This window comes from Dermochelys coriacea, chromosome 9, assembly GCF_009764565.3.
Source record: "Dermochelys coriacea isolate rDerCor1 chromosome 9, rDerCor1.pri.v4, whole genome shotgun sequence".
Taxonomy (NCBI): domain Eukaryota; kingdom Metazoa; phylum Chordata; order Testudines; family Dermochelyidae; genus Dermochelys; species Dermochelys coriacea.
Genome location: NC_050076.1, coordinates 59,306,060 through 59,333,893, shown reverse-complemented (window position 1 = coordinate 59,333,893; position 27,834 = coordinate 59,306,060). Strand labels below are relative to the sequence as shown.

Sequence of the window (27,834 nt, the reverse complement as noted above, 5' to 3'; positions counted from 1 at the left end):
GACGTCGGAAGTGCCCGGCCACCTGCCTGAGCTGAGGGACTTCGGTTCCGGCGCTTCGAATCCGCCGCTGTTGGCTGCGGAGGGCAGAGTCCGCGGGCGGGGGCAGTGTGCGCTGGCCGCTGGGTCTCCGAACCGCCCGGGGCCCAGGAGGTACAGAGGGAGGGCGGACAGGGGAAGGGGTTTGAGCGGCGCACACGGTGATGGCCGTTATCTGCCTGGGGGCTGCAAGTAGGTCACTAGGAGATGAGGTGGTGTGGGGCAGGGCGTCTCCTCAGCTGTATGCGTCCCGCTGGGGGGGCTCCAGCCCCCTGGGGACAGGCTGGCTACTCCACCCAGGCTGGGCCATTTCTAGGAAGGAGGCAGCCGATGTCTCAGTGAGACACAGGAAGTCGGGGGCGAATGTGGGGCCCCCGCCCTCCAGTGTGCAGAGAGATGGGATTCCCCACTCCCATGCAGGGAGGGAGCCTAAGGAGAGGCCTCGCAGGCCCCTGGGGACAGTGAGGACTGCACCCCCCAATTAACTTCTGTCTGGGGCAGCGGGGTACGACGCGGGCAGTGTGCCCTGACAGGGCACAGGCTACCTCGCTCAGAACAGGGTGGTCAAAGGTTGGGCAGCTGGTTTGCATCTGACACGCCTGGAATGCAGTGCCCCCATGGCCATAGGCCTGGTTCATTCACTTGGGAAGGGAGGTGGGGTGTCGATGACTCTAATTTGGCAGGGGTTTCAAGGTAGATTTTAAAGTCTCATGGTGAAGGGGTTGCATTGCCTTTGGGCATCAGTGAGCTATACCCTGAGAGGGTCAGTCCCCCACTGGATCGCCTTGTGAAGCCTTTTTGCACCTGAATTGCATGCTCACTGTGACTTCAGCTACATGTCCTCCAGTAGTCTGGTGGCCAAGGGTTGGTAAATGGCTGCACAGTCATCAGAAAGCATTATAGGGATGGTTCTGCATGGGGGGAGGCCAGTAATGCCAAGTGGATCTGCAACACATTTTGCCTTCAAATGCCATAATTTCTCTCACCTCCCCTTTTATATCTGCCTGTGCTTATCCTCTCCTGCTTCTTCTGTCCTACTCTATTTCTGCCTTGCTCTTTCCTCGCTGTGCTCCATTTGCCTTCCTCTCATCTCATCCCATCAAACCTAGATCTTCCATTCCTAACTTCTGGTCAACTCTCTGATTGGTGAATCTCTTCTACCCCTGAATAATTTGAGCAGAGTGGAAAGCTGAGTGTCTGTCAGAGGCCTCTGCTCTATACAAGTACTCCAGATAGAGTTGAGAGTGGTTAAATGTGTTCTTTTAATACTGGATGGCGCATCTGACTCATGGATCTTGCAAGATACAAACTGGTTTAGGGTTGATGGGCTATATTTTCAGATGAGCTCAGTTCCCATATAGGCACCTAAATGAAATGGCCAAATTTTTAAATCAGAACCAAACAAATTCCCGCGAAAACAATAGGAGGTGCTGGATGCTGCAAACTTTTGAAAACCTGACCACTTACTAAAGTGCCTAAATGGTAGCTGAACTCTTCTGAAAATCTGACCTGACCCCCTCTTGAAATACAATTTAGTACAATTAACAACTACAAAATGTTTCACATGGGCACTCACTGTTTAGCACTCAATGAACTGCAGCTCTGGCAATTGTCTGAGATGCAGCTAGAACAATTTCTTCATCTTTTCTTGTAAGTTATTTATTGTCTTAATCTTAAAAGCAAATAAACTATGTTTATCACATGATCTAGCCCTCCTACCAACCATTTTCATGCCTATACATGAAAGCCACTCGTGTCTTAGGACTCCTTTAAACTTCAACAGCCTGATACTGAGATGGGCTGAACATCTGCACTCCTCTTTGAAAATATATTGATTAGGTCATAGGATCAATGATGAAAGATTGATTCTTTAATTATGAAAATTTCAGGCTCAATAATGATTCTGTGTAGAGTGTGGAACAATATGGAGCCAAACCACATTGTGTAGAAAATAAGGAACAGTTCTAATATTGTAAAATAAATAGCAAGTAACCTTATGTCTCCTTTCTGCTGCTGCTTCCTGTAAGCTGTTTGATTGCCTTCTCTGTATAATCAAGAATAGGAGTTTTGTATGTTTTCTCCCTTCAAGTTACTCTAAGGTTTTTGGTATGAATCTCCCTGCTCTTTACTTTTTCAGATCACATCCATGTTTCTCTTCTGTGTTAGCTTTTTTGTTTTTAAAGAAAGATATTTCTTACTCCAGTTCCATGTCCTCAAGACCAAGCTGTCACTAACTGGGCATCTTGTTGGCAGCCTCACACAAGAGGGACAGGACTGAGTGGGCCATGGAGACTGAATTCACCTGTGGAATTCAGGGCAGAATTGGAGCACATTTCTGGGTCAGTAAATAGTCTGGAAGCATGTGCAATTCTGTGGGCAAGTTAATGACAGAAAGGTAAGGGAGGTGTCGTTTGATTCATAAAAATCTACAGGATCAGAATTTCAATGGTGTCACCCCCTGAAGCATGGCAGGAGGGACTCAATCCCTCCCCCCTTCCCCACACTCCCCCCAGCTCCAGGTCCTCCAGTTGGTGGAATTTTTTGATAATACGTTGTCATTGGAAATGGGTCAAGTTGGATATCATTTGAAAGCCCCTTCTCTCACAAACAAGGGTACCCAACGTGACAAACCTAGAACAATTGTGTAGATATACATTAGAGAAAATGTTTAAAAAAACTACTTTTAAAAATTATACTTTAACACAGGCATGTCAAACATGCAGCCTTTACAAAGCTAAATCATGGCCCTTGACTGTCCGTGCTGTGTTATCAGTTAATGCCAGAACTGGACACCTAATTAATTTTTTTGATGTTACAGATTACTTTAAATGGAAGGAGTACTTCAAGTTGATTTGCCATCATTGGCAAAAAAGAAGCAGTTCAGTTGTATTGATTATCGGCTTTGGTTTTTATGCCAAAAGAGTTGTAATGAGGCATTGGTTAAGACATCAGCATGAAGTCAGAAATTACTGGAATCCATCTGCAAATGGTACACACATCGGTACATAACATAACATAAAAGCAGTCTTCAGTGATGAGATAGCTGATGATGTCAATCAAATGCATGCTTTTGGTCATGATTTGTACGAAACCTTTAAACCCCAAAGAATTATCCCAGGCTCTTTCAATCTACAGGCTCCAGTGAAGAAGAACTTGTGCTCTTATATAAGAGAGAAAGTCAGATTGAAGGTGGCAGGAATGATTACTGAGCTAACCACACATAGGATATTGTTTGCTCTTTTCCTGGTTGTGTCCAGATCTCAAAATGATGTTGATATGTGAGACTTTGAAAAAGTACAATTTCTCTGCGGTACCACAATTGATGTTTGAATGTGATGGAACAATGTATTGTACCAGGCAAAAAGCAAACTAATACACATCTTCCATTATGTTCCTAAGCCACCACCAATTAACAATGTGACCTGTACCTTATACCAGCAGAGGCCTTTCAGCATAGCAATCATAGATGCTATGGCTAAGATACATGCTCTCAACAAACCAAAAATGGTTAATACCTGCCAAGATTTGGCTGAACACTTCATTATGAGGCTACAGAGAAAATACTGGATTTATTGTGAAGTCCACCTTGCATTTGACATGTATGCAGAGAAAACAATGAAAAATATTACCATGAAGAAGAGACTCCATGGTATTACACCTGTCCAATACAAAATAGTTGACTCCACAAACTTCTCTAATGTCACAATGGAAGGTTGACTGGAAAGACCAAATTATCTTACTGGAAGGCACTTGATTCAGCCTCCAAAGACTCTTTCCTCACTCTTAAGATACTCAGAATGGCTGAGACAGTCACCGATGAGGTCATAAATGCACTGGAGGCATTCGTATACTGAGTTATCATTTTAAGACCAACATGACAACACTCGCAGAGCTACATAGATTGTTTTCCAAGAAGCAGACAAATGGAGAAAAATTGCCACGGACAACGGGTGCAATTATACCTGCTAACCCAAGGGCAAATTATTGAGCAATGGAATCACTCCAGGATGATTGAACACATCCAAAACTATTCTCTCTATCGGACATGGATGAGTCTTATGTGTGAAATACGATATACTCCTGAATTAATCCTTCAGCTAATCAAATGCTCGTGTGCAAAGACCAGATGCTTACCCTGTAAATGTTTGGCCATCAGCCTGTCTTGTATGCAGACGTGCGAGTGTGGCATGGACAAGGATCGATGTGACAGCATGTTTAGCAATGGTGCCCTAGACAGAGATGACATGGATGGCGATTTTGCTGAATAAATGTTTTCAGTCCTACAAGTCAAGGTTAACTTCCCTAGGATTACCAAAGATCAATGTCTTTTTTTTTTTTTTTTTTAATGCAAGCGATGCATTCCTGTGTTGAAGTATAATTAAATAAAATTGATTTTTAAGCATTTTCTCAAATTAAATTGTTCTAGGTTTGTCATATTGGATACCATTATGTTCGTGGGAGAAAGAGCTTTTGAGTGATACCTCTATTATCAAATACTCTATTATCAAAATTTCTGTTGACCGGAGGACCTGGAGCTGGGGGGAGGAGGATGCGAGTTCCCGCCTGTCGCAGAGGATAATACCATTGAAATTATGATTCTGTAGATTTTTATGAATCAACTGGCACTTCGCTGTCACTGTCTGTCTGGCCCCTCTCTGTCACTAACTTGCCCACAGAATGAGATTTTACTACATTACACTCCCAGACTAAAATGGAAACTTGCACAGCTGCTGCCTATGCTGTACTTTTCACTAGCACCACATTCATACCAAATAAATATACATCTGTGTTTTTCTAATCCAAGCATAATCTAATAGTATTTGTAGACTTTATGGCAGATGCCACAGTCACACCACCCTGTGCTGTGATCCTGTTAAGATTTAGCTAAACAAGATCAAACAGGGTCAGTACCTGGATGATAGACCACCAAGGAAAACCAAGGTGCTGTAGGATGTAGTGTTGGTGATCCAATAGGTGTCAGTCAGTATGGAACTGAACTGATGCTCCAATGTGGTGTTGGGGGAAACTGTGCTATTGGAAGTTCTGTCTTTCGACTGACACATAAAATCAAGATCTTAAGCATTTGTGATACATTATGGAGCTCATGGAGTAGGGCAGTATCCTGGCCAAATTCCAACTTGGGTAATTACATTCTGCTGACTTAAGGTGTACAGTGATGGTTTCCACATATTGGTGTTGGATAAAGTGACTCCTATGCATAGTTTGTGAATCAATTCAAGTCTGTAAAGCACTTTGGGATCTTCCAGAATGAGTGGTGCAATAGAAATGTCACCTTATCCTTTACAGATCGTTCCAGAAAGCCTCTTATTGAATGACTTCATCACTGATTTCCTTGAAGTGCCAATTCATTATTCATTATGTCCAAAGTGTATAGGATAGCAAGGGAGTGTATTTTCCCTGTGTAGGTTGCACTGAGGCAGTTAATAATTTTTTTCTCTTCCTGAACTCTCCTCCTGTTTTTGTACCCCGATTTGATTACTTACATGCAATGTTTGCCTTGTACATCCAAAGTTTTCTGGATGAGATCACTGTATTTCATTGGGATATTGCTTCTGATCTATAGCAGGAAGACCTTATACTGATTAGTTCTTAATTCTTTTACTCCATGTTAAAGATAGAACCAAGAAAAAGGGGTTACTCACCTTCTCGTAACTGTTCTTCAAGATGTGTTGTTCATGTCCATTCCAATCAGGTAGGGGTGTGTGTGTGTGCGCGCGTGCGCACGTGCACAGTACCCAGAAGATTTTGCCATAGCAGCATCTGTCAGGTCAGTCTGGGCGCCCCCTGGAGTTGCTCTTTCATGGCGCTCAATATAGAGCCCTGCCGACCCGTCACCCCTTCAGTTCCTTCTTGCTTACGGGTAGGAGGGTGGGTATTGGAATGGACGTAAACAACACAGCTTGAAGAACAACAGTTACAAGAAGGTGAATAACAGTTTTTTCTTCTTTGAGTGCGTGTTCATGTCCATTCCAATTGGGTGATTCACAAACCCAGATTCAGAAGGTGAGGTCAGAGTCATCCACTGACTGGAGCACCACTCTTCCAAAGGCTGCATCATCTCTGGCCTGCTGGGTAATTGCACAGTGTGTGGTGAAAGTGTAAATGGAGGACCACATTGCCGCTCTGCAGATTTCCTGGGTGGGAACCTGCACAAGGAATGCTGTTGAAGAGGCCTGAGCCCTGGTGGAATGCACAGTGATCAAAGAAGCAGGTACCCCTGCTAGGTTGTAGCACTCCCAGATGCAGGACATGATCCACAACGAAATCTGTTAAGAGACAGGAAGACCTTTCATTCCATCTGCCATGGCCACAAATAACTGCACCGAGTTTCGGAATGATTTCATTCTCTCGCTGTAGATGGCTAGCACTCTGTGGACATCCAATGAGTGAAGTCTTTGCTCCCTGCCGCTTGAGTGCGACTTAGGATAGAATACTGGGGGAAAGATGTCCTGGTTGATGTGAAACTGGGAAACAACATTTGGGAGGAAAGCCGGGTGAGGTCTGAGCTGGACCTTGTCTTTATGGAACACAGTGTACGGGGGCCTCTGAAGTCAGGGCATTGAGCTCAGACACCCTCCTGGCTGAGGTTATCACTACCAGAAACGCTACTTTGTATAAGAGATGGAGTATGTCGCCAAAGGTTCAAAGGGTGGTCCAATGAGTCTGGAAAGGACCAGATCGAGGTCCCAAGCCAGGAGAGGCTGCTGGACATGCGGGTATATCCCCTCAAAGAATCAATCCTGAAGCACTTAGAGGAGAGGAAAGTGATCAGGAACAGTCAGCATGGATTCACCAAGGGAAGGTCATGCCTGACTAATCTAATCGCCTTTTATGATGAGATTACTGGTTCTGTGGATGAAGGGAAAGCAGTGGATGTATTGTTTCTTGACTTTAGCAAAGCTTTTGACACGGTCTCCCACAGCATTCTTGTCAGCAAGTTAAGGAAGTATGGGCTGGATGAATGCACTATAAGGTGGGTAGAAAGCTGGCTAGATTGTCGGGCTCAACGGGTAGTGATCAATGGCTCCATGTCTAGTTGGCAGCCGGTGTCAAGTGGAGTGCCCCAGGGGTCGGTCCTGGGGCCCGTTTTGTTCAATATCTTCATAAATGATCTGGAGGATGGTGTGGATTGCACTCTCAGCAAATTTGCGGATGATACTAAACTGGGAGGAGTGGTAGATACGCTGGAGGGGAGGGATAGGATACAGAAGGACCTAGACAAATTGGAAGATTGGGCCAAAAGAAATCTAATGAGGTTCAATAAGGATAAGTGCAGGGTCCTGCACTTAGGATGGAAGAATCCAATGCACCGCTACAGACTAGGGACCGAATGGCTCGGCAGCAGTTCTGCGGAAAAGGACCTAGGGGTGACAGTGGACGAGAAGCTGGATATGAGTCAGCAGTGTGCCCTTGTTGCCAAGAAGGCCAATGGCATTTTGGGATGTATAAGTAGGGGCATAGCGAGCAGATCGAGGGACGTGATCGTTCCCCTCTATTCGACACTGGTGAGGCCTCATCTGGAGTACTGTGTCCAGTTTTGGGCCCCACACTACAAGAAGGATGTGGATAAATTGGAAAGAGTACAGCGAAGGGCAACAAAAATGATTAGGGGTCTAGAGCACATGACTTATGAGGAGAGGCTGAGGGAGCTGGGATTGTTTAGTCTGCAGAAGAGAAGAATGAGGGGGGATTTGATAGCTGCTTTCAACTACCTGAAAGGGGGTTTCAAAGAGGATGGCTCTAGACTGTTCTCAATGGTAGCAGATGACAGAACGAGGAGTAATGGTCTCAAGTTGCAATGGGGGAGGTTTAGATTGGATATTAGGAAAAACTTTTTCACTAAGAGGGTGGTGAAACACTGGAATGCGTTACCTAGGGAGGTGGTAGAATCTCCTTCCTTAGAGGTTTTTAAGGTCAGGCTTGACAAAGCCCTGGCTAGGATGATTTAACTGGGACTTGGTCCTGCTTTGAGCAGGGGGTTGGACTAGATGACCTTCTGGGGTCCCTTCCAACCCTGATATTCTATGATTCTATGATTCTATAGCCTGTCGAGCCCTTTAAGGAAACGGCTGACCATAGATTTGGCAAAGACCGTGTGGCCCTCTGCATCTGGATGAAAGGCAGAGATAATGACCAAGTGAACCCTTATTGACGACATGGACAGCCCCTGGATGGAGATGGAGGAGATAGTCTAATATAAGTGGCACAGAGGCAAGCGTTGGGTGAATGATGCTGCACCGACCAGATTGAAAATCTCTTCCACTTAGCAAGGTAGGTAGCCCTGGTGGAGGGCTTGCCTAACTGAGTCTGAGCAGGAGAGCTCCATTGGGTTCAGCCATGGAGCTTCCACACTGTGAAGTGCAGCGACTCTAGGTTTGGATGTTGGAGACAGCCATGATCCTGAGTTAGTAAGTCTGGGAAGAGTGGCAAGGTGACTGGAGCTTCGACGACATTTCCAGGGGTGATGTGTACCAGTCTTGGCGGGGGCCAAGCTGGAGCTATCACAGTCACCAAAGCTTCTTCCCTCCATATTTTGAGGAGCACCTTGTGAACGAGAGGGATGGGCGGGAACATGTATAGGAGGTGGCCTCCCCATAGGAGGAGGAACATGTCCATGATGGATCCCAGGCTGTGATTCAGGAAGGAGCAAAACTGCTGACACTTCCTGTTGTGTCGCGTGGCGAACAGGTCTATCTGGAGAATGAGTTCACAATGTCCAGGCGAAGGGACCGCTCATGGTCGTGGAACGACCTGCTGAGATGGTCCACCAATTCATTCTGTACTCCAGGGAGGTACGATGCTTGCAGGTGTATCAAGTGTTCTACACAGAAGTCCCACAGTATGAAGGCTTCCTGGTGCAAGGGAGAGGAACATGCACCCCCGTTTGTTGATATAAAACATAGCCGTGGTGTTGTCTGTCATGACTGATACACATCTCTCTGCTAGGTGTGCTCAGAAAGTCTGGTATGCCAGGCGTACAGCTCTCTGACATTGATGTGGAGAGTGAACTCCGCCTGAGACCAGAGGCCTTGTGTTCTGAGGTCTCCCAAATGTGCCCCTCAGCCCAAGTCTGATGTGTCCGTCACTAGCAAGAGGGATGGCTGAGGGCTGGTGAAAGGGACCCCTGCATGTACTACCTGTGGGTCGAGCCATCATAGGAGGGTGTCTGAGTACCGGGTGAGGCAGGGTTACAGTCCTGTCTAAACTGTCCCGGGCTGGCCGGTACACTGATGCCAGCCATGACTGAAGAGGTCAAAGTCTGGCATGCTGTAGTAAGTAGGTACAAGCTGCCCTGTGTCCTAGAAGTTTCAGGCAGTTCTGTGCTGTGGTGGGAACTGTCGGAGACCTTGAGTAATGTCACGTAGGGCTTGAAATCTCGCTTCTGGGAGGAATGCCCTGGTGTGTGTTGAGTCCAGTAGCATCCCTACAAATTCTATCCTCTGAACCGGGGACAGCGTTGATTTCCCCTCTTCAGTAGCAGGCCCAGTTTGTCGAAAGAAGCTCTTATGAAGGTGAACTGTGTTTCTACTTGAGTCCTGGTTCAGCCCTGGATCAGCCAGTTGTCGAGGTACAGGAACACCTGTACCTGTCGCCAGCAGAGAAACACGGACATGACTGCCATGCACTTGGTGAATACTTGAGGTGCGGCTGACAGGCCGAATGGGAGGACTGTGAACTGGTATCGGGTAGTGATCACCACAAACCTAAGGTATTTTCTGTTGGACGGAGTTATTATTATGTGAAAGTGTGCATCCTTCAAGTTGAAGGCGACATATCAATTTCCTGGATCTAATGAGGGGATGATGGAGGCCAAAGATACCATGTGAACTCAAGCTTCTTCACAAACTTTTTGATTTCTCGCAGGTCTAGGATGGGCCTGAGCCTGCCTTTGGCTTTCGGTATTAGGAAATATCGAGAATAGAAACCATTGCCCTTCTGCTTCTGAGAAACCTCTTCCCCTGCCCCCAGCAAAAGGAGTGAGTGCACCTCCTGTATAAGGAGTTGCTCGTGAGAGGGATTCCAGAAGAGGGACAGTGAAGGATGGTGGGAGGGCACAGAATTTGATGGAGTATCCCCTCTCTACTGTACGGAGCAACCAGCAGTCTGAAGTGATACAGGACCAAGCACAGTAGAAAGGGGACAGTCGGGACGAAAAGGTAAGGCGGGGTAGATCCAGTTTTTGTTCTGGTGCACCGTCCTTGACTGCACCTTCAAAAGGCCTGTTTCGGGCCGGAAGGTGGCTTGGATTGGACAGAGCCCTGGCCTGATGATTGGTGTGGCTTTTCCTGCCACTCCTGTTCCTCCTATGGGAACCGTCCTGATGGTTCTACTGGTAGAAGCGTGGGGAAAGTTGTGGTCTAAAATGCTTCTGCTGCATAGTTGGAGTATGGACAGCCAATGATTTGAGAGCGGTTCTCGAGTCCTTTAGGCTATGCAGCCTTTTATCTGTTTTCTGGGAAAAGAGAGCCGAACCCTCGAATGGGAGGTCTTGAACAGTCTGTTAGACCTCACATGGCAGGCCCGAGACCTGGAACCCCTGAATCATGGCTATGTCCATAGCCATCATGCGGGTAGCCGCATCCGCTCCATCCAGGATGGCTTGCAGCGAAGCTCGTGAAATGAGCTTCCCCTCCTCCACCAGAGCCAAAAACTTGGCGCAGGAGTCCTTCAGCTCTGCAAATTTTGCCATTGTCCCGCATGTATTGTAGCAGTACTTGCTGACAATGGCCTGCTGATTAGAGATGTGGAGCTGCAATCCACCAGTGGAATAGACCTCTCTCCCATAAAAGTAGAATCATTTTGCCTCACGATTCTTCGGGGAGGGTCCCTGGAAGCCCTGGTGTTCAACATTGGTTGGCAGCATCAACAGCAAGAGAGTCAGGTGGAGGATGGGCATACAAATGCTCATAGCTCCTGAACAGCAGAAAGTAGTGCCTTTCGTTGTGCTTAGTTGTACGGGGCAATGAAGCTGGGGTCTGGCACAAAGTTTTTTGTGGCGTCGGAGACGGCCTTTGTAAGAGGCAGGGCAATATGTGCAGGTCTGGAGGGATTAAGGATGTCTACCATTGGATCTGCGTCCTCCACTATCTCCTTCACCTGAATGCCCAGGACCTGGGCAACTGTCGCAGCAATTGCTGTAGAACCCTGCTGTCCTCCAGGGCTGGGGCTGTAGCCAGGCCCACCAGCACCTCGTCTGGTGAGGATGAGGAAGAGACCCCCGTAAGGGGTGGCTGCTCCCTTCCTTCTGCACCCAAAGGGTTCTGCGGCACCTGGATTTCTTGGGCCAGTGCCCACTCAAATGGTGTTGTGCCCATCGGTGTCAGGACTCTGCACCGGTGTCGGTGTATGCAAAGTGTAATCGGTGCGGAGGCCGTCGCTGGTGCCGGAGCCGTTCTCGGTGTTGGAGACGTTGGAGCCAAAACAACTGGGGCTGGTGCAGGCCATGCTGGTGCCACGGTGCCAGAGGCGATGGGATGATGGCACTGGGTCGCAATGCAGCTACCTGCGATTCTGCTGATGCCAATGGTGCTGGCGGGGGTACAAACATGGCTGAGGCCACTGACATTGCCCTAGGATGTGACCCTTGGCTCCGACCTTAGCTTTGATGAAAAGCCCAGGGAGTCCAAAAGGGCCATTGCGTGGGCCATGGTGCCAGGTAAGGGTGCTGGTCCTGTGTTGGCATGGACCATCTGCTCCTACTCCTACAGGACCGATAGGAGTCCGACTCTGAGGTGTCTGAAAAAGAGGACCACAGAGGAGCAGTATTTCAGGGTGCTGACCATTCGTGCCGAGGGCTCGGGGATCGTCACAACTGCTGGATCTGTTCCAGTGCCTGGGAGTGGCGCGTTGGAGTTGGAGATTAACAGGGCATCATGGCGGGCTTTCCCCCTTGAAGGCACTCTGCGAGGAACCAGTACTGGTGACCTGTCCTGTCTAGGAGGGGAGAACGGTGCCATGAGATGGGGCAATTCTTGGGTTGCCTCGAATGCCTCTGGAGTTGAAGGGAGGTGCAGCTCCCAGATTGGCCTCAGCAAATGAGGAGGGTCTGAACTCAACTGCCCTTCCACGTGGGCAGGAGTCTACACGACTGTCACCGGTGGTGGAGTGGAAGTAGTGTGGCCCAACTTGGGTCTCACGATGGCTAGCTCCTTAGGCCTAATGGGGAGAGCGACCCCTCTCCGACCTCTTCTTCTTCTGTGGTACCCGTGACTCCATGTGGCATGTGAGCCATGAATGGAGCCAGTGCCATGAGTACTTGTCCTTACTCGGCACCGGTGCTTGTGCTGATGGTGCTGGAGCGCTCTGCATCGAGGAAGAGGAACGCGGTGCAGGTCAGTCGACCCGGGGTCAGACTGGGGGTGGAGTGCAGCCTCCCTTTAAAGGACCTTCAGGCACTGATCTCTGTCCTTTAATGTCCTGGGCCAACAGGTCTTGCAGATAGTACAACGATCCTTCTGATGGTTCTCTCCTAAACACTTCAAACATGAAGTGTGAGGATTGCTTCTGGGCATACACTTGCTGCAGACTTCACAGGCTTTGAAGCCCGTAGACCCCGGCATGCCCTGGCGTCAAGAGAGTGGGGAGAGGAACCCCCCCCCCCCCCAAGAAAACTTAATCTAACAATAAGGGCTCCTAACTATTTCATTAACACTACAGAGCTAATGAAAACTATGTATATAGACTGCTAAACACACTTGCCAAGACAAGAGCACAGGGAAGTTCCAGCTAATTGTCACTGGTGGTAAGAAGGAACTGAGGGGGTGGCGAGTCGGCAGGGCTCTGTATTGACCACCATAGAGGTGCAACTCCAGGGGGCACCCAGACCGACCCAATGGATGCTGCTATGGGAAAATCTTCTGGTTACCGTGCATGTGTGTGCGCACACACCTGATTGGAATGGACATGAACAAGCACTCGAAAAATAATACACTGTTTTGGTTGCCTCATGTAGTTCTAAGGGGAGTAGTTTTCTTGACCTTCATTATGCTAACAGGTCAGCTTATGCCAGTCATAAGAGGGCTGATAAACTTGCTGTTAAACAAGAATCCCAATAGAAAAAGCCACCTCAGTGACTAATATTCTGTTGCCCTCACTGGTATCATAGACCCTTCAATTAGCAGCTAAGATCTGAAATGCACAAATTAGTAATGGCTATTGACAAGAAGCTTGTAAATGAATGGGTAGTTCTCCTAGCCTTTCAAAGGGATCTGATGATTCAGAGTGGCAGCACTGCAAGTGCCAAGTATGAGATAATCAGACCTGCAGAGCCGTATGCTGCATAGGCAGGATTGTTTCTGGAATGACTTTGGTTCTTTCTAAGCTACTTTCACCTATTGTTGGTTGCCAGTCCTGCCTTTGGGAGTATGAGCATCATTGGCTCTGGACTCTTGTTTAAAGGCACTTTGTAAAATAAGGTATTGTTGCACAAAACCTGTTTCTTAATTAGAACTGTTAATGGAATAAGTAACGCTGATCGTAAAGGGTTGTAATGATGGTTATATAGAGCTTTCATCCCAAAGGATCCCAAAATGCCTTACAAGCTATATACAGCCATATATGCTCCAAACTATGAGCATCTCATGACGTTTGGGTATCTTGTTAGTTTTCTAAATTGACTTTTGGGTATATTGCTAGTAACTCTTTTTTTGTGAGCACACAATGGCACCGTTGAAACCAGGTAGTTTTCAGGCCTAACAGTTTGCTCCATGAATTTGTTCAGAGCTGAGGGGAAACATGAGTGTGTCCTCTGTGTTGATGCTGCATGCCTAGTGGGAGTGTCATAACAAATGGTTGAGGGAATGGCAGAAGGAGGGGACGCCGGTGCTCCGCCCATCCATCTGTGGGTGCGACGGGTAGGCGTCTACTGTGATGAACGCCGTAAAACATGGCTCGTGGCTGTAGAAGAGGCAAGTGACTTTCAAGCTTCTCAGTGATCATAGTTCTGATATTGTGGATGTCTTTACTGCATTGCTAATAATTGACTTATTCTTCTCTTGTGTACTTTCCCCTAGGAGGCAGGTACCCTGAGGGCCCGAATTCAACGAGTTCGGGTCCCCCTGGGTGAGGCACTGCGACCCAGCCAACTTCCCCCATCACAACTGCCTCACATGTGGCAGCTTTCTGAGGGCGAGCAGTACAGGGATAGTAACTCTCGCATTTGGGAGATACAGCACCATCTAATGGTAAGGCTGGTGGCAAACCTGAGTCATTCATGTTTGTGAAGTGATTTGAGATCCTTGAGGAAAGGTGCTGTAGATGGCAAAGAAATATTATTATTGAGGTATATTAGCTCTTTGCCACAGTGGTTTAGGTGTACTGAACTTTTCCTTGTTACATACAGATCAGGGGAGTTGAGGAGCTGCTGCTTAGACTCATGCCCGGTGATTAACCTGGTAAGTGTTGCCATTTCCTCTCTTTCTTACTGTTCGTTAACTATTTGTAGTGGTCCTTTAATATGAATTTTTGTCTTTCAGGAGCGGTGCCTCTAGGAAGATGTCCCTGTTTGTTTTGTACAATATATGATTCTCTCACCTCAGAGGTGGGAGGTGGCAGCTGTTTAACAGCACACAGCAGCACCACACAAGAGTTTAGGACAGGCAGTGAAGAAGAGTATCATGTCCAATTGAAACTACAAGGGGCAGTTTTAGGTAGGCAGAATGTAATTTCCCTGACTGGAGTTTGGCCAGGATACTGGGGCTAATGCCCCATTTGTTTTGTAAAGTGCCATGGGATTGTTAATGACCATGAATGGTCAGAATGTCTTTCATATCCTATCCACAAGACAGTACATCAGCATCTCCTAGCACTGTGTGTGGGGACTTTGGCTTAATGGTGGCTCAGAGGGAAGAGTGATGCCCCAACACCACTTCCTGCAGCATCTGCATTTTCTTTGGAGTCTTCCATCCAACTGCTAATCCCATCCACCTCTGCTTTCCTTTTGATCTCAAAGTGTCATGACGATAGAGAGGTCAAACTGGGTGTCAAAAACCGTATCTTAAAAAAGGTTTGAGTCTGATAAGATCATCTGCTGCATTTTTTGCTAGGTTGTTTTAATCTACCGATTGCCATGACATTTTCTTTAAAAAAGTAATCCTTTTTTAGGACAACAAAAAGTATGCTTTTATTTATAAATTCCTTCTCCAGAGGCAGTTCTATGACAAATGCTGTTTCCCTAGAAGCGCCGCTCCCCCCAGCAATGGGTAGTACATCAAAAGATATTTTGAGCATAATAAGCTCTGAGTTGAGCTGTTAAACTAAAACAACCATGTTCATTTAAGCATCATTCAGATTCAGCGTGGGTGAGAGTTCACCAATTACCAAGTGGAAAAAGAACTAGATTTGACCAGGAAGAGATTTTCAGGTTTTACAAGATGAACCCTTCAAGATACCCATCATCCACTTTTCATTCCTTGCCTAACTCTAGCTGGCCCCAATGATATCCTAGGGTGCTTAAAGCATTGTTGCTTCCTGGGCCAGTGGAGGACAGGAAAGTGGGCAAGGCTCTGTGGTTAGCTTGTGGGGATAAGGGATTCCTTGTGTGTCTCACAGTGACCCTAAAGCAACGTGAGACTGGCTTTGAATGGGGACCCATCCAATTGTCCATTGGGAGGAGGGTGTATGAGCAGGGAAAATGTGAGCTCCCTCAGGTCTAAGCCTTAGGCAGTGCCTTGCCCAGCCCCTAGAGAAAACCCAAACCCCACTGTTTGTATAGTAACGTTTTCCTATCATTCTAGTTCTGTGGATATGTCCCAGAAGGATCCCTGCCAGAAACAAGCCTGTGAAATACAGAAATGCTTGCAAGGTACCATGTGCAATGTTTTCTTTTTGGTGTCTTTTTGTTTTTGTTTTTGGTTTGTTTTTAAATTTAACCCCATCCTCCTTTCTCCCTAGCAAGAGGAATAAGGCAAGGACAAAAAATGACTTAGTTGCAAATGTAATGTAGTTGTAGAATCAGATTTTAATATCACCACATTGCATTTGATTTGATGTAACTAAACTCCACTATTGTACGACAAAGAGTTTGTTACAATAAAGGACAGTACTTATTTGTGTGTCTGGAGATAGATATATAGGAGATGCAGTAGTGTTGTAGTATGGGGTAAAATTTGCATTAACCTGAATTTGGGATGATCACGTTACTCACACATGGTAAAATGAGCCACAGGTCACTCATCTTGGAAAATCCCAGGTGGGTGTGCGGGTTCTCTCCCATAAATTATTTTTGCCAAGGCCAGGGTTTCGCTCTGTCATCCCTCCCCTGTTCCATATATGTCTGCAGCCAGTAGGGGAAACCACAAGAGGCTCTCTGCAGAGAGATGATGTTGAGCTGTAGGTGTCCTCCTCATTAAGCCTAGATTCATCAGCCTCCTTGATTTCCCAATGGCTGAGAGAATCATAGAATCATAGAATATCAGGGTTGGAAGGGACCTTGGGAGGTCATCTGGTCCAACCCCCTGCTCAAAGCAGGACCAAGCCCCAATTTTTGCCCTAGTTCCCTAAATGGCACCCTCAAGGATTGAATTTACAACCCTGGGTTTAGCAGGCCAATGCTCAAACCACTGAGCTATCCCGCCCCCCCTAAGCTGGGATGTGAATGAGAGCTAATTGGCCAAGGCTCATTCCAGCTAACTTGAAAGGGATGCTCATTGGTCAGGGAAAGCACCAGAACAATGTATCCTCCTTTTGGTCTTCAGCTCATGTTTGCACACAGCGAGATGTACAGGTGAGATGACAGGAGGCCTGTGTTGCTCCTAGGCTAGATCACTACTGTGGGCTCTAGTTGGGGTTACCCTGGAAGGATGTAAGCCAGAGAGAGTTGCTCTTCCCTTGGAAAGATTCTAATGCTTTTTCTGGAATCCCCAAGCTGCTCTTTATTAGTCTCTCATTGGGTCACTGTTTGCTCCCTCTTAGTCTTCAAAAAGCTTGGGAGAATGATTATAGCAGCGCAATCTCCATCTCTCTTAACTAGGCTTGGCAGAATTCGAGTTTATTCTTTTTATAAAAAGGAGTACTTGTGGCATCTTAGAGACTAACAAATTTATTTGAGCATAAGCCCACGAAAGCTTATGCTCAAATAAATTGGTTAGTCTCTAAGGTGCCACAAGTACTCCTGTTCTTTTTGCGGACACAGACTAACACAGCTGCTACTCTGAAACCTGTCATTCTTTTTATAATTTCACAAATAATTTTCATTTTTTTTCAATTTGTAACTGTATTTTCAAAATTGCACAATTATGGGGTTTAAACATTTTTTATTTTTATCCACTTAAATTTTCACAATTACAGGAAATCGGGGGTGGGGGATCAGTGATTGACTGTCATTAAGTACTGAAATTCAAAAAGATAAATTGGCAATATATACAAAGTAAATATCCTTAAATCAAACTCTAAGTTCTCAAGCAGCATTTTTCTTCCTTTCCCGATCTGGAAATTTTGATGATTATTGATGGATGCCTCAGTTTGTGTGTGTAGGGTGAAATTGACATTTACCAATAAAAATCTAGTCCTTTCAAGCCTGCTTTATAGGGGGAGGTAGGTAACCCTCTGGCCAGGAAAGCTGCCTGCAGACAGAGACTTTATTAGCTAGCACCACTGTTCCACCTGCAGCAATAGCTGCTCAGTCATGCTAGGGGCTACCTCCCTCAAAATTCTCACATTCTTTGAAGATGGTGAACCTGTAAAGCATTCTGGGACATTACAGCATTAAACAAGCTATGCTGCCAAGCCGACTGTCAGTTTCAGAAAGTAAAGATTAAGGGTGGTGTTGGACAAGTAACCTATGTTCTGCAGTGTTTAAGAACACTTAGCACCCTGGGGCACTATAGCCTCAATGAGTGCCACAGCTATTGCTGCTTCTTAGAACCTGGGGTACTGTAGGCACTGGGAAGGGAAGGAGAGAGCTGTGTGCATATGTGGGTTGACATCCACTAGAAGGTTGCTTGGTCCTAGTCTCAGCACTTTTGAGCTAATTGATGGCACTGTGAGAAGCGGTATTTCACACAGGAAAGGGTGCAGAGGGCCTCACACTGCTCTGCAGAGCTGTCTGCCTGCCCCCAAGGAATGATTCTTCTTGCTGATTGCAACCCATCTCTAGCCCCTCTTATGGTGCCCAAAGGCCTCTTTGACTAACTTGAGTGAAAAAAACAAACCATGCATCTCTCTGCATTTGTACTGTGTTCTTCATTTGGTGTCTAAGGTTTAAATTCAACTGTAATCATTTATGGGTGACCTCAAAATTGGATGGGGAATAAATCTGTGGGAGAACAGAACCAAAGTCCAAACCCAGCCAGAGAGAATAGGGGTTGCAGGGCAGGGAATTAGTGAAGATTTGTTAATAAATGTGAAGTTTTCCACCTAGCAGTAGTAGATGCACAAGTGGGAGGTGGGTCATGCAACCCATTAGCTGTACTCCTGCCATTAAAGCAAGTTGTTTGCACCTCATCTCCTTAACACCATTTCCCCAGAACTAAGCAGCATAGCTATTGCAGAGCAGGGATGTGGATGGGATGGGGAAGTAGCCACAAGAGGATCAAGCTCAATCCACAATGTGAAAGAATTTAACTGGGTTAGATGAACCCCCTTTTTCATGCAATTTGCTCTCTAGTGCAGGATTAGCATCTCCATTCTTTTATTTTACAGCCAACAACTATCTGGAGGCTAGATGTGAGGCTGTGCTCCAAGAGATGAGAAGATGCTGCGCCCTATGCCCTAAGGGCAGATCCATCTGTTGTTCGGGGTTTGAGAAAGAGGAAAGAGAGAGGGAGAAGCTTAAGGCAGCTTCAAATGGGATTCATGCAGCACCACAGTAACAGGCTGCAGCTCCAGCTCCAGGAGGTTATGGAGTGTGGGCCTCTCCTACAGACAAAGTAGCATGCAAGTGGCAAATAAGAAAAAAACAGTTAAAATAATGCATTATCCACACTGATAAGGAAGCCAGAGAAGAATCCATCATAGAATAAAACATCCTGTGCACCAAATGTAAAATGCAATACAACAGATGGGCTGTTCAAAGGATTCTGTTTTCTATCCCAAACTTGTGACTTACAGTACATTATATCTCTCTAAATACAGTTTGTTTCTGATGCTTAATGTACTCAGTAATCCATTCTCAGAATAAGAATTTGAGGGTGAAATATAAAACTTTTTCAGCCTTCTGGCATAGGACGTACAGGAAATAAGTTCAAGGAGAGTCTATTGAATGTGATGCATTAAGCAAGACCATCTTTGAGTAGCAGAAATATTCCTATCATTGAGCCATAGTTTCCCAAAGACATGATCTGCTTTTCTAGTGCTTAAAGCAAGAATGGGATTCAGCTCTGGGCTTTATTCCCAGCTCTGCCACAATTTGTCTGTGCCCATAAGTCACTTCACCGAGGTGCCTGTTTCCTCAGTTGTGCAATGGGATATTGGACTAATGAATAGTTGGACCACATTGCACAATAGTAGTTATATGATCTTAAAGATGTTGTAGAAGCATTTTATTTCAGGGACTGATAAAGGAATAGATTCTTTTAAGTAATATTTATGGAAAACCGAGGTGTTGGTATGAAATGGATTTTTATGATGTTCAGTCATCTTGTATGACTGAACATCTCTAAGCAATATGACATGCAATGAATGTGAGAGATGACAATGCCCCTTTACACATAGTTCTATCATACAAAGCCTAAGCGACTTTGTGCACTTCAGGGTGATCATTACACTATCAAGCACAACTTAGTTAAGAAATATAGGTTTTTATGAACAATAACAGACCACTGCAGTTACTGGACATAATAGGCAGATGCATCAAAGCACACATGATAGATCCATTTATGTTTTGCATTCTAAATACCTTGATACAAAATAAATGACTGGAATAATCTGAGTTCTCACTAGGGGTATTTATTCTGTTGTCTGGTTAGAGCATAATTTTTTCTCTCATGTGGTCAGGCAGCTTGGCTGATTTCATGATTCAGGCCCCCACCCACAAATTTTTGAAAGCTGTTTTGGTGTTTTTATATCCTGAGCCTGTAATAATAAATTAACAATTTGTCATAGGAATAACCTAGCATCTTGTTTTGATTAAGAGCTAGGAAAGTAATGAAGTGGATTTTAAGTTCTTTACAGCAAGTTCATATTTACCTCATTTCCCATTCAAAGAGAAGCTGCAGCAATGCACAAAGGGCTGGCTAGAAGCTTTTTTACAGCCATGACTTTGCCTTAAGGACATAAAACTTCCCTACAGCGTCAGACTGTAGTCCCTCTTACCCAATATCCTGTTTCTTGACGGTGGCTGGTACCAGAACTTTTGGAGGAGTGGGTGTATAACAGGTCAGTAAGAGTGTCTTCCGCTCCCAGCTTTGTTCCAAGCATGGAGTTCTGGCCCTGATCATTTTGGCTAATAGCCATTGATAGACTTATCCAGTTCTTTTGTGAACCAAGTTATACTTTTGGCCATTACAACATCCTATAGTGATGAGTTCTACAGATTAACTGTGCACTGTGTGAAAAAGTACTTCTAGTTTGTATTAAATTTACTGCATGTTAATTTTGTCAGCTGACCCTAGGTCTTTGTATTCTGTGTAAGAGTAAACAACACTTATCTGTTCACTTTTTTGCATAGCCCTCTATCATATCTACCCTTAGTCATCTCTAAGCTAAACATTTTAGTCTCTCCTCCTATGGAAGCTGTTCTATATCTTTGATCATCATTGTTGCCCTTCTCTGAACCCTTTCCATTCTCCTATATTTTTGCAATAGGGCAACCAGAACTGGACGTAGTACAGAGGGTATGGATGCATCATGGATTTAGATAGTGACATTTTCTGTCTTTTCTAGCCCTTTCCTAATGTTGCCTGATTTTTTTGACTGCTGCTGCAAATTGAGTAAATGTTTTCAGAGGACTATTAATGATGACACCTAGATCTCTTTTTTTGGATGGGAATAGCTAATTTAGAACCCACTGTGTATCCATAGGTGGGATTATTTTTTCCCCACTGTGCATTATTTTGTATTAATATAGAAATTCATCAGCCAGTTTTGTGAGATTCCTTTGCAACTCCTTGCCATCTGCTTTGGCCTTAGCTATCCTGAGTAATTTTGTATCATCTGCAAACCCTGCCATCTCACTGTTTGCTCCCCTTTCTAGATCATTAATGAATATGTTGAACAGCACCCATTGTTGGTGAATCCTGCTGTTCACCTCTCCCTTGTAAAAACTGACCATTTCTATCATTCAAACAGTTAATGATCCACCAAAGGACCTTCTCTCTTATCCCATGACTGCTTAGTTTCCTTTCATTATATCCAATGCAGAAGCCTTAGGACAAGAGTTACTTTTGTGTTCCTTTCTGCTTCCTTGACTGGATGGAGTTTGACATTTGTTTAGCAGGGAGGTTCTTATAGCATGAGCTTGCAGCGGTGTCATTGATTTCTTACTCTGGAGGGCAAAATAGTGAGGGAAACCTAAGGCCCCTTAGGCATATGCTGAATGAGATTGCACCAACTGCCCCATTGGGGAAAGGGTCAACACAAACAAAGATAAGCCAGGGTTAGTTAAGGAAACAGTTACCTTTGAGGTCCACATTTATCCAGCCCCAGAGAAATGCATGAATTCATATGACTGCCCCCAACATGCTCACATAAGACACTCAGCCTGACTGCACAAAAGGCAGCTTATTAGAGCTTGTTAACAACCCAGAAATAGAGGAGATATTTGGAAAAATTTCCATTCACAACCAACATGAATTAAAAGCTCTCAGGTAGGGCCCACTTCACCCACACATCTTCCTTGGGACTGGCACCTGCACAATAGGCAAGTATCCTATGCAAGATCTGACTGAACTATGGTTACATGGAGCACACAGCTGAGACACTACCAGTTAACCCCCTCTCATGGATATCAAGGCCCAGCTCCTACAGGTATTTAGGAGCTTATTCATTGGATTTCAACAGGAGGTAGGCTCCTAAATACCTCTAATGATCTTGGTCTTATTCCCAGTTGTGTCTTCCCCAGAATTACAGGGACTGCTCCTTCAGTTACAGTACTGGATACTGCTCCTCTAGGCTATACAGAGCGTTTGCAGTGCAGGAAGTGGCAAAGCGATGCTTGTTCCCAAAACAGACCCCCACAAGATGTGATTAGAGCAACAGTTTAATAATACATCACTTCAACAAGCATCTACATAGATTGTACAAAAATATCTTAAAAGCCTAGTGTATTTTTAAAACCACAACTTCCTGGCATAGGTGTTAGAGACTGTTGAAACAAAACAGAAGGGGGATTAAGATTTCATCTTGGCACCCATCACATGACCAAAAATTGTATTTGATTTCATGCCATGTACAAAAATCACATTTGCCAGGACAAACTATCTTAGCTGCATACAGAATTTCATGAGAGGTACCAAGGAAGCTCCAGTTTGGCAGTTTTACACTTTTGGTGGTAACACATGGATGCCCCATGCTTTCCCTCTACGTCTTCATATCAGAAACTACTGTGGCTGTACTTAAACTGCTTGTTTGATCACCCTTCCAGCAACAGCTTTGAGAAGTAAGTTTTTAGCTCCTTCTTGCAGGTGCTTAGCTCCATGGCACCAATTTATAATATTCCAGACAAATAGCAGCTATTTTTAAATATCTCAGGGTCAGAGTGGGCTCCCAATATATTCCTTGTTAGACTAATGAGCCTTATGCCCAGGATTTGGGCTGATTAACTGGCATCAGTTAGCAGGAAGTTGTAGGAACCCTGAGGTCTGGTGGCAAGTTGCTTGCTTCTCAGGCTACAGCAAGATAGCACCAGCTGTGCCTTTGCATGCACAGCAGTCTCTCAGTGCATCAAGAAGGATATAAAGGCAGCTGGAAAGGAGGATACTGAAGTCAAGAGACTGTGGCCAGGTTTTTATACCCACATGAACAGAACTCACTGCTAAATTTCCAGCAGATTGTCAGGCTAATGGGAGAGAGAGGTACCAGGCCAAAGGTATGGGTCAAGTTACAGCTGTTATCCCAAAACTGTCGCTCCCAAGGGAAAAGCAGGAGGGCCATTTCCACTCAGCATTGTCTTTGGAGGGAGGCTGGAAGAGTGAAGTCTGAATAAAAGTCTTTGTTAGCTAGTACACCAGGCAGAGGTGTAGGTATGCTATTTTCCTATTTGAACAGGAGAGTTCCAGCAAGATATGTTCTTATAAATTCATCAAGATCATTCCACTGTACAGAATTTCTTCCTACACAGCAGCTAGGCACCCCACTCCCTAATCAACAGTTATTGTGTACCTACATCACTGCACAATTCCTGTAGCACTTGACTGTATATCATTAGACATGCTATAAGCCCAATTTCTCCTGCCCTGCTGTAGACAGCCAGAGAATGCAAGACAGCAAAGATTCTGACTGTGTAAAGGTGTATTCTACTGTCTACCTATGGGATCAGAGAGGAAAGAAAAGCTGAACTGATGTGACAGACTTTCTAAACTCTGTATGTTAGGGGACAGACTAAGGGCAAAATAAAGTTAGCACAGATGAAATGTCACGGGCTCTCCTGAAAACAGCTGCAGTTGCCAAGCTGCCACAGCTCTAACAGGACCAGTACTCAGGCTCCTCGCATTCTTTTGGGGACATCTCTTGCTTCCAGTCAGGTCAAGCGCAAAACACTGTAAACATGGAATTACTGCAGCATAATAGATAAAGTGCATCCTTGTGCCATGGGCACTACATTCTGAACAGTGTCCAGCCATGCACACAACTAGCTCCTGGAGTTCAACACAATTCTAGGGCATGATTTCAGAAGGGAACAGAACCAACCTTCAGCAAGAATGTGCTTATCACCAGCTAGAGCTCCTTCTTCAAACTACATCTGAGCAGGGAGATCAGCAAAGCCCAGTACTAGGCAATACTGAATTGATCTCTGTTATCCAATTCAAGAAAAATGTAAAAATAGTTAACCTGCCTTTCCAAGCTAGGCAAAACCCATCTCCATGTTATAGCCCAGTGATGGGTCTGCAGGTGTAGGAATTAAACAAACTGAAGGACAACTGGACACACATGCTTATTTTTGCATGAATGGGAGAAGTCAATGAAGCTGAGGAAGGGGAAAGAGTTAACCTAGACCGACAGCAGCATAGAGCGTGCTCTTGCATTTCCCATCACCCACTGTCTAGCTTCCAAAGAGAAGATAAGCATGCTATCATTTTTTGCAGAGAAGGGCAGGCAGACTGAGCTGTTCTGGGATGCCTGCTCCTCTGTCTATGGCATTAAAGTGCCAGTTTCTGTTTGGAGAAGGAATGTATGGGAATGGCTCCCCTCACATGCCCAGTAGCTCTTTAAATACAGGATCTCATGATTATAAGAGCATGTGTCACCTACTGCCCAGTAAAGGCACATATGCCAGACAGGAAGGTAATCACCAGAGATTTTAAGGTGCAGCTGGATGGGGGATTGCCTGGAAGATTCAGCTTTCGCTGAGGATGGATGGAATCTGCTCTGCAAAGGGAGAGAAATGGCTTTCAGGATTCAAAGTAAACTGTGAATCCCGAACAGCTGCTGTCTGCACTCAAACTGGAATCCTGCTCCAGGACACCACATCCCAGGTTGTACTACACAGAGAAGAAACCCACCCACTTCCATCTGCCCAGGGCACTACTTTCCAGAAAGCCTGCCCCATGTGCACCAGATACCTACAGATAGCTGCAAATTCCATGCTAGCCAGAGAAAGGCTTTGGTATCAGAAATGCTGATATGATGCCAGGGATAAGTTACAGTTATTGTCACTATGGAAATGCATCCCGGACTGGATGGGCTGGTAGTGCAGGTTTCAGTCATATGTACAGACATTTCAGGCAGCCTTTCTGCCAGACATACAGCTTCAGTGCATTTTAAAGTTCACTAGCTGAGACACCAGCTAGAGAGAGTGAGAGGAGAATACCTTCTAAATGGTGGGATGCCCACCGACTTTCAAAACCTATGTAAGAAAGGATCTGGGATAGAAATTGTGAATGTTGCATGTCACTATTGCCAGTGCCAATGCTGCAATTCCATTAAGGGGATATATAAACAACACGGATAAGTGATCATCTGGGTATAACATAATGGCAAGAGTCTAGGGAGGAGTGAAGGCAGAAGAACAGATCTACAACAGTATTTCTGCCATGTACTCACTCTGCCACCACCTACTGCGGAATTAGTTGTTTTCCCCAAACACCTGTGTCCATTTCCGAGCATGTTCTAAGACAGCCTCCGACAATTCTGCCTCCATCCATTGATAGCCATGAAAATACCATTTTCCTGGAGGAAGTATGGGCTTTCCTATTACCAGAGAAGAATACAAGACAACTAGGAGCTTGACGAACCTTGTGTGCACTGGAAGAGGAGAGTTTATATCAGTCAGTCTTGTGCAGCACAGCAGTGGGCCTGTTCTCAGATCTCTCTCTCTTGCAGGCTGTTCATGGGGTTGCAACTGATCCTGAAAACTGCAGTGAGGCATTTTGAGTGGGATAGGGAGTCAGATCGACAAGCAGACACTGAGGGTCATGACCCTCTAGATTGATTACAGCATCAACAGAACTCAGGTACAGAGAAAGGAAAAGGAGGAAAGTTAATGGCAGTGTTGCAGGGAGTGGGGGGCTTGAACCCAGGAGGACCTGAGGAAGCAGAGTCTGTCAGCACAACCCACTGTTTACTAAGTGGGAGGGGGTGAGAAAGGACATAGTAGTCAGTTCTGTGTAGTTTCTATGAAGACATTCCAAGCAGGAATCCCCCAGCAAACCCTCCAGTCAGGATAACGTTCTTCTTCAGAAATGTTATCACCTGGGCAGGGGGGAAGAGGACAGTCAAAACACTCTAGAACCAGTCACTCAGGTCAGATGAGCACTGAGCCCTCCCACCCACTGCACCCAGCTTGCTGCTATCCCTACCTAATTCAACTAATGGCCAAAATTAATAGCAAGAGAGCTAGTGCTATTCCGCCCCCCCTTCCATGGGAGGGAAGGCAAAGACGTGGCCCTCCCTACTTCATTCATTGCTTGCACACTATGGCATCACAACGTGCTGCAGACATTCTGACCAGCTGCTGAACGTGCATTAAGGGCTTCAAACATTTATAGCTGTACCACAATTAGCAGTCAAGGATCTAGAAGACAGGAGGCATGGGGACATATGCCTCCTGCACACACTGACCTAGAGTGTAGAGGGAATCTAGAGTGACTGATCCACTCTTATGTTGTGCTATCTGCTTAGCTGTCTTAATTGCTCTGAGGAGGTCCTTCTCTGGATTCCAGGGGATTTCCCACAGGGCATTGTATGGTGAAACACCATCTGGAAGCCATCTTCGTGATCTCACAGGACATCTAGCAGATTTGCCCACTACCTTATCTTGCTACTGTGAAGCTATCCTTAAAGAGCCCCAGAAGTAGTTCCCAACCCTTCTCTCCAGCATCTGGATACATCCAGGCAAAGATCTGAGAAGGAGAAGTGGTCTCACCTCATCAACTCTGCTTTTAACTTCTGGGGTCAGTTTGCTGCCACTGCTGTGAAATTTCAGCTGCTCCTTGGCTTTGCTCACATCCTGCTCTACTAGCTTCCAGTCCACTTTGATGTATCCGGTGTGGTTCGCAATCTACATTTGAGGTGTGGTAAGAAATATGAAGTAAATCCTGCACAACCCTTAGCTAGCAAGACCTTCCTTTCCCTCCTGCCCCATTGCTAACCCAAATAACACACTCAACTCTAAAAGGTATCATCTCATCTTGGTTAATGAGAGAACTATTCTAACTAAATTAATGGAAAGGGAATATAAATGGGCTAGAGGCATAGAGAAATTAACTTAGTAGTTCAGTTACAAAGGACCCCTCAGCTTACCTCTATCTATAGGATCCTCCAATGGAAGTTCATATGCAGAGATTTTTACATATTGTTTAACATTAATCTATGTCAGCCTCTCTGCTTTGCAATACAGAGCTGGCACCAACTGCATTTATTAACCCCCAAGTTTGTTATATTGGTATCATTCAAAGCCTACATGCAGCTGTTACATTCCAGATCTCCTGCTGCTATGGGAAGGCATGGTTTATTAATAGGTTGTCTCCGTATAAGTATTTTGTCTTGTCATGGTGGGCCAACAGTGAAACACTGCCTGAGCAATGCTTTAAAGAGACATCCACCTTCAACGGAACAAGGAGAACTAGTGGGGTGAGGGAAAGCAGTTATACACGATTTAAATGCTGGAACAATCAAAGAAGGGGATCACTGGGTAGGGTCCAGTGGTTGCATTCTGTCTCACATACAACAGTGAAATCCAGACTTCAGTTTCCTGCCCTCCTGGCCCAGCAAGCCAGCACAGGAAACTCTGCCCTGCTCCAGGTGGGCAGGATTTTTAAAGCCAAAGAAAATATAGTTGAGAGAATGAGTAATTTCTATTGCTACACTACCCCCAAAGAATACATTAACAGAGGGTGTCTTGTCCCTAACCAGGCTCTGGAGGGTGGTGCCCTCTGAGGCCTTACATTAAAGCTAAACTCAGCCTGGCTCAGCAGACATGGATAGTGCCCTGTGAAGTTCAGTGCTGCCCCTTGCCTTGGCCAGTAGTCGCTACTGAGCGCATGGCTTCCCTCCAATGCTCAGTCAAGAGCACACAGTTTCTGTGGTGCTGCTAGTCCAGAGAGGAAGAGGCCCAGTCTGGGATTTGAAAACAGGCCTTAACTTCAAAAAGTCAGCAGCTTCAGAGCAATGCAAATCTGACTCAGTTGCAGCTATTAAAAGTGAAGAAGCGCCACCCATTGTGATGCAGCATGCTTGTATAAA

General features: G+C 45.6%; 3 protein-coding genes across 11 annotated transcripts in view; 2 read left to right on the top strand and 1 right to left on the bottom strand.

Moving 5' to 3' along the window:
* Positions 1–16: 16 nt before the first annotated feature.
* On the top strand, positions 17–19,924 carry CMC4 (C-X9-C motif containing 4). Of its 6 annotated transcripts, none has more exons than XM_038417793.2 (3): positions 17–150; positions 15,792–15,859; positions 18,697–19,924. In XM_038417793.2, exons 2-3 carry the CDS (start codon positions 15,802–15,804, stop codon positions 18,864–18,866), a joined length of 228 nt encoding a protein of 75 aa, XP_038273721.1. In that variant the 5' UTR covers positions 17–150; positions 15,792–15,801; the 3' UTR covers positions 18,867–19,924. The 6 variants fall into 6 exon arrangements, with proteins under 6 accessions (XP_038273721.1, XP_043348933.1, XP_038273720.1 ...); XM_043492998.1 differs by lacking the exon at positions 17–150 and adding an exon at positions 193–248; XM_038417792.2 differs by lacking the exon at positions 17–150 and adding an exon at positions 2,255–2,375.
* The window catches only part of FUNDC2 (FUN14 domain containing 2), a 32,702-nt gene continuing 6,752 nt past the window's right edge, over positions 1,885–27,834 (bottom strand). For 2 of the 3 annotated variants that reach the window (XM_038417790.1, XM_038417789.2), the window contains exons 4-5: positions 26,516–26,650; positions 22,175–25,842 (exon numbers count right to left, since the gene is read on the bottom strand). In XM_038417790.1, coding sequence (XP_038273718.1) covers positions 25,765–25,842; positions 26,516–26,650 — 213 coding nt within the window. In that variant the 3' untranslated portion in view covers positions 22,175–25,764. Of the gene's footprint in view, positions 4,266–22,174; positions 25,843–26,515; positions 26,651–27,834 lie in introns of those variants that run through there. The other variant, XR_006274482.1, reaches the window with a different exon arrangement.
* Positions 8,161–15,859, top strand: MTCP1 (mature T cell proliferation 1). Of its 2 annotated transcripts, none has more exons than XM_038417799.2 (4): positions 8,161–13,964; positions 14,070–14,240; positions 14,399–14,450; positions 15,792–15,859. In XM_038417799.2, exons 1-3 carry the CDS (start codon positions 13,845–13,847, stop codon positions 14,444–14,446), a joined length of 339 nt encoding a protein of 112 aa, XP_038273727.1. In that variant the 5' UTR covers positions 8,161–13,844; the 3' UTR covers positions 14,447–14,450; positions 15,792–15,859. The 2 variants fall into 2 exon arrangements, with proteins under 2 accessions (XP_038273727.1, XP_038273726.1); XM_038417798.2 differs by lacking the exon at positions 15,792–15,859 and adding an exon at positions 14,532–14,674 and having other exon boundaries at positions 13,778–13,964.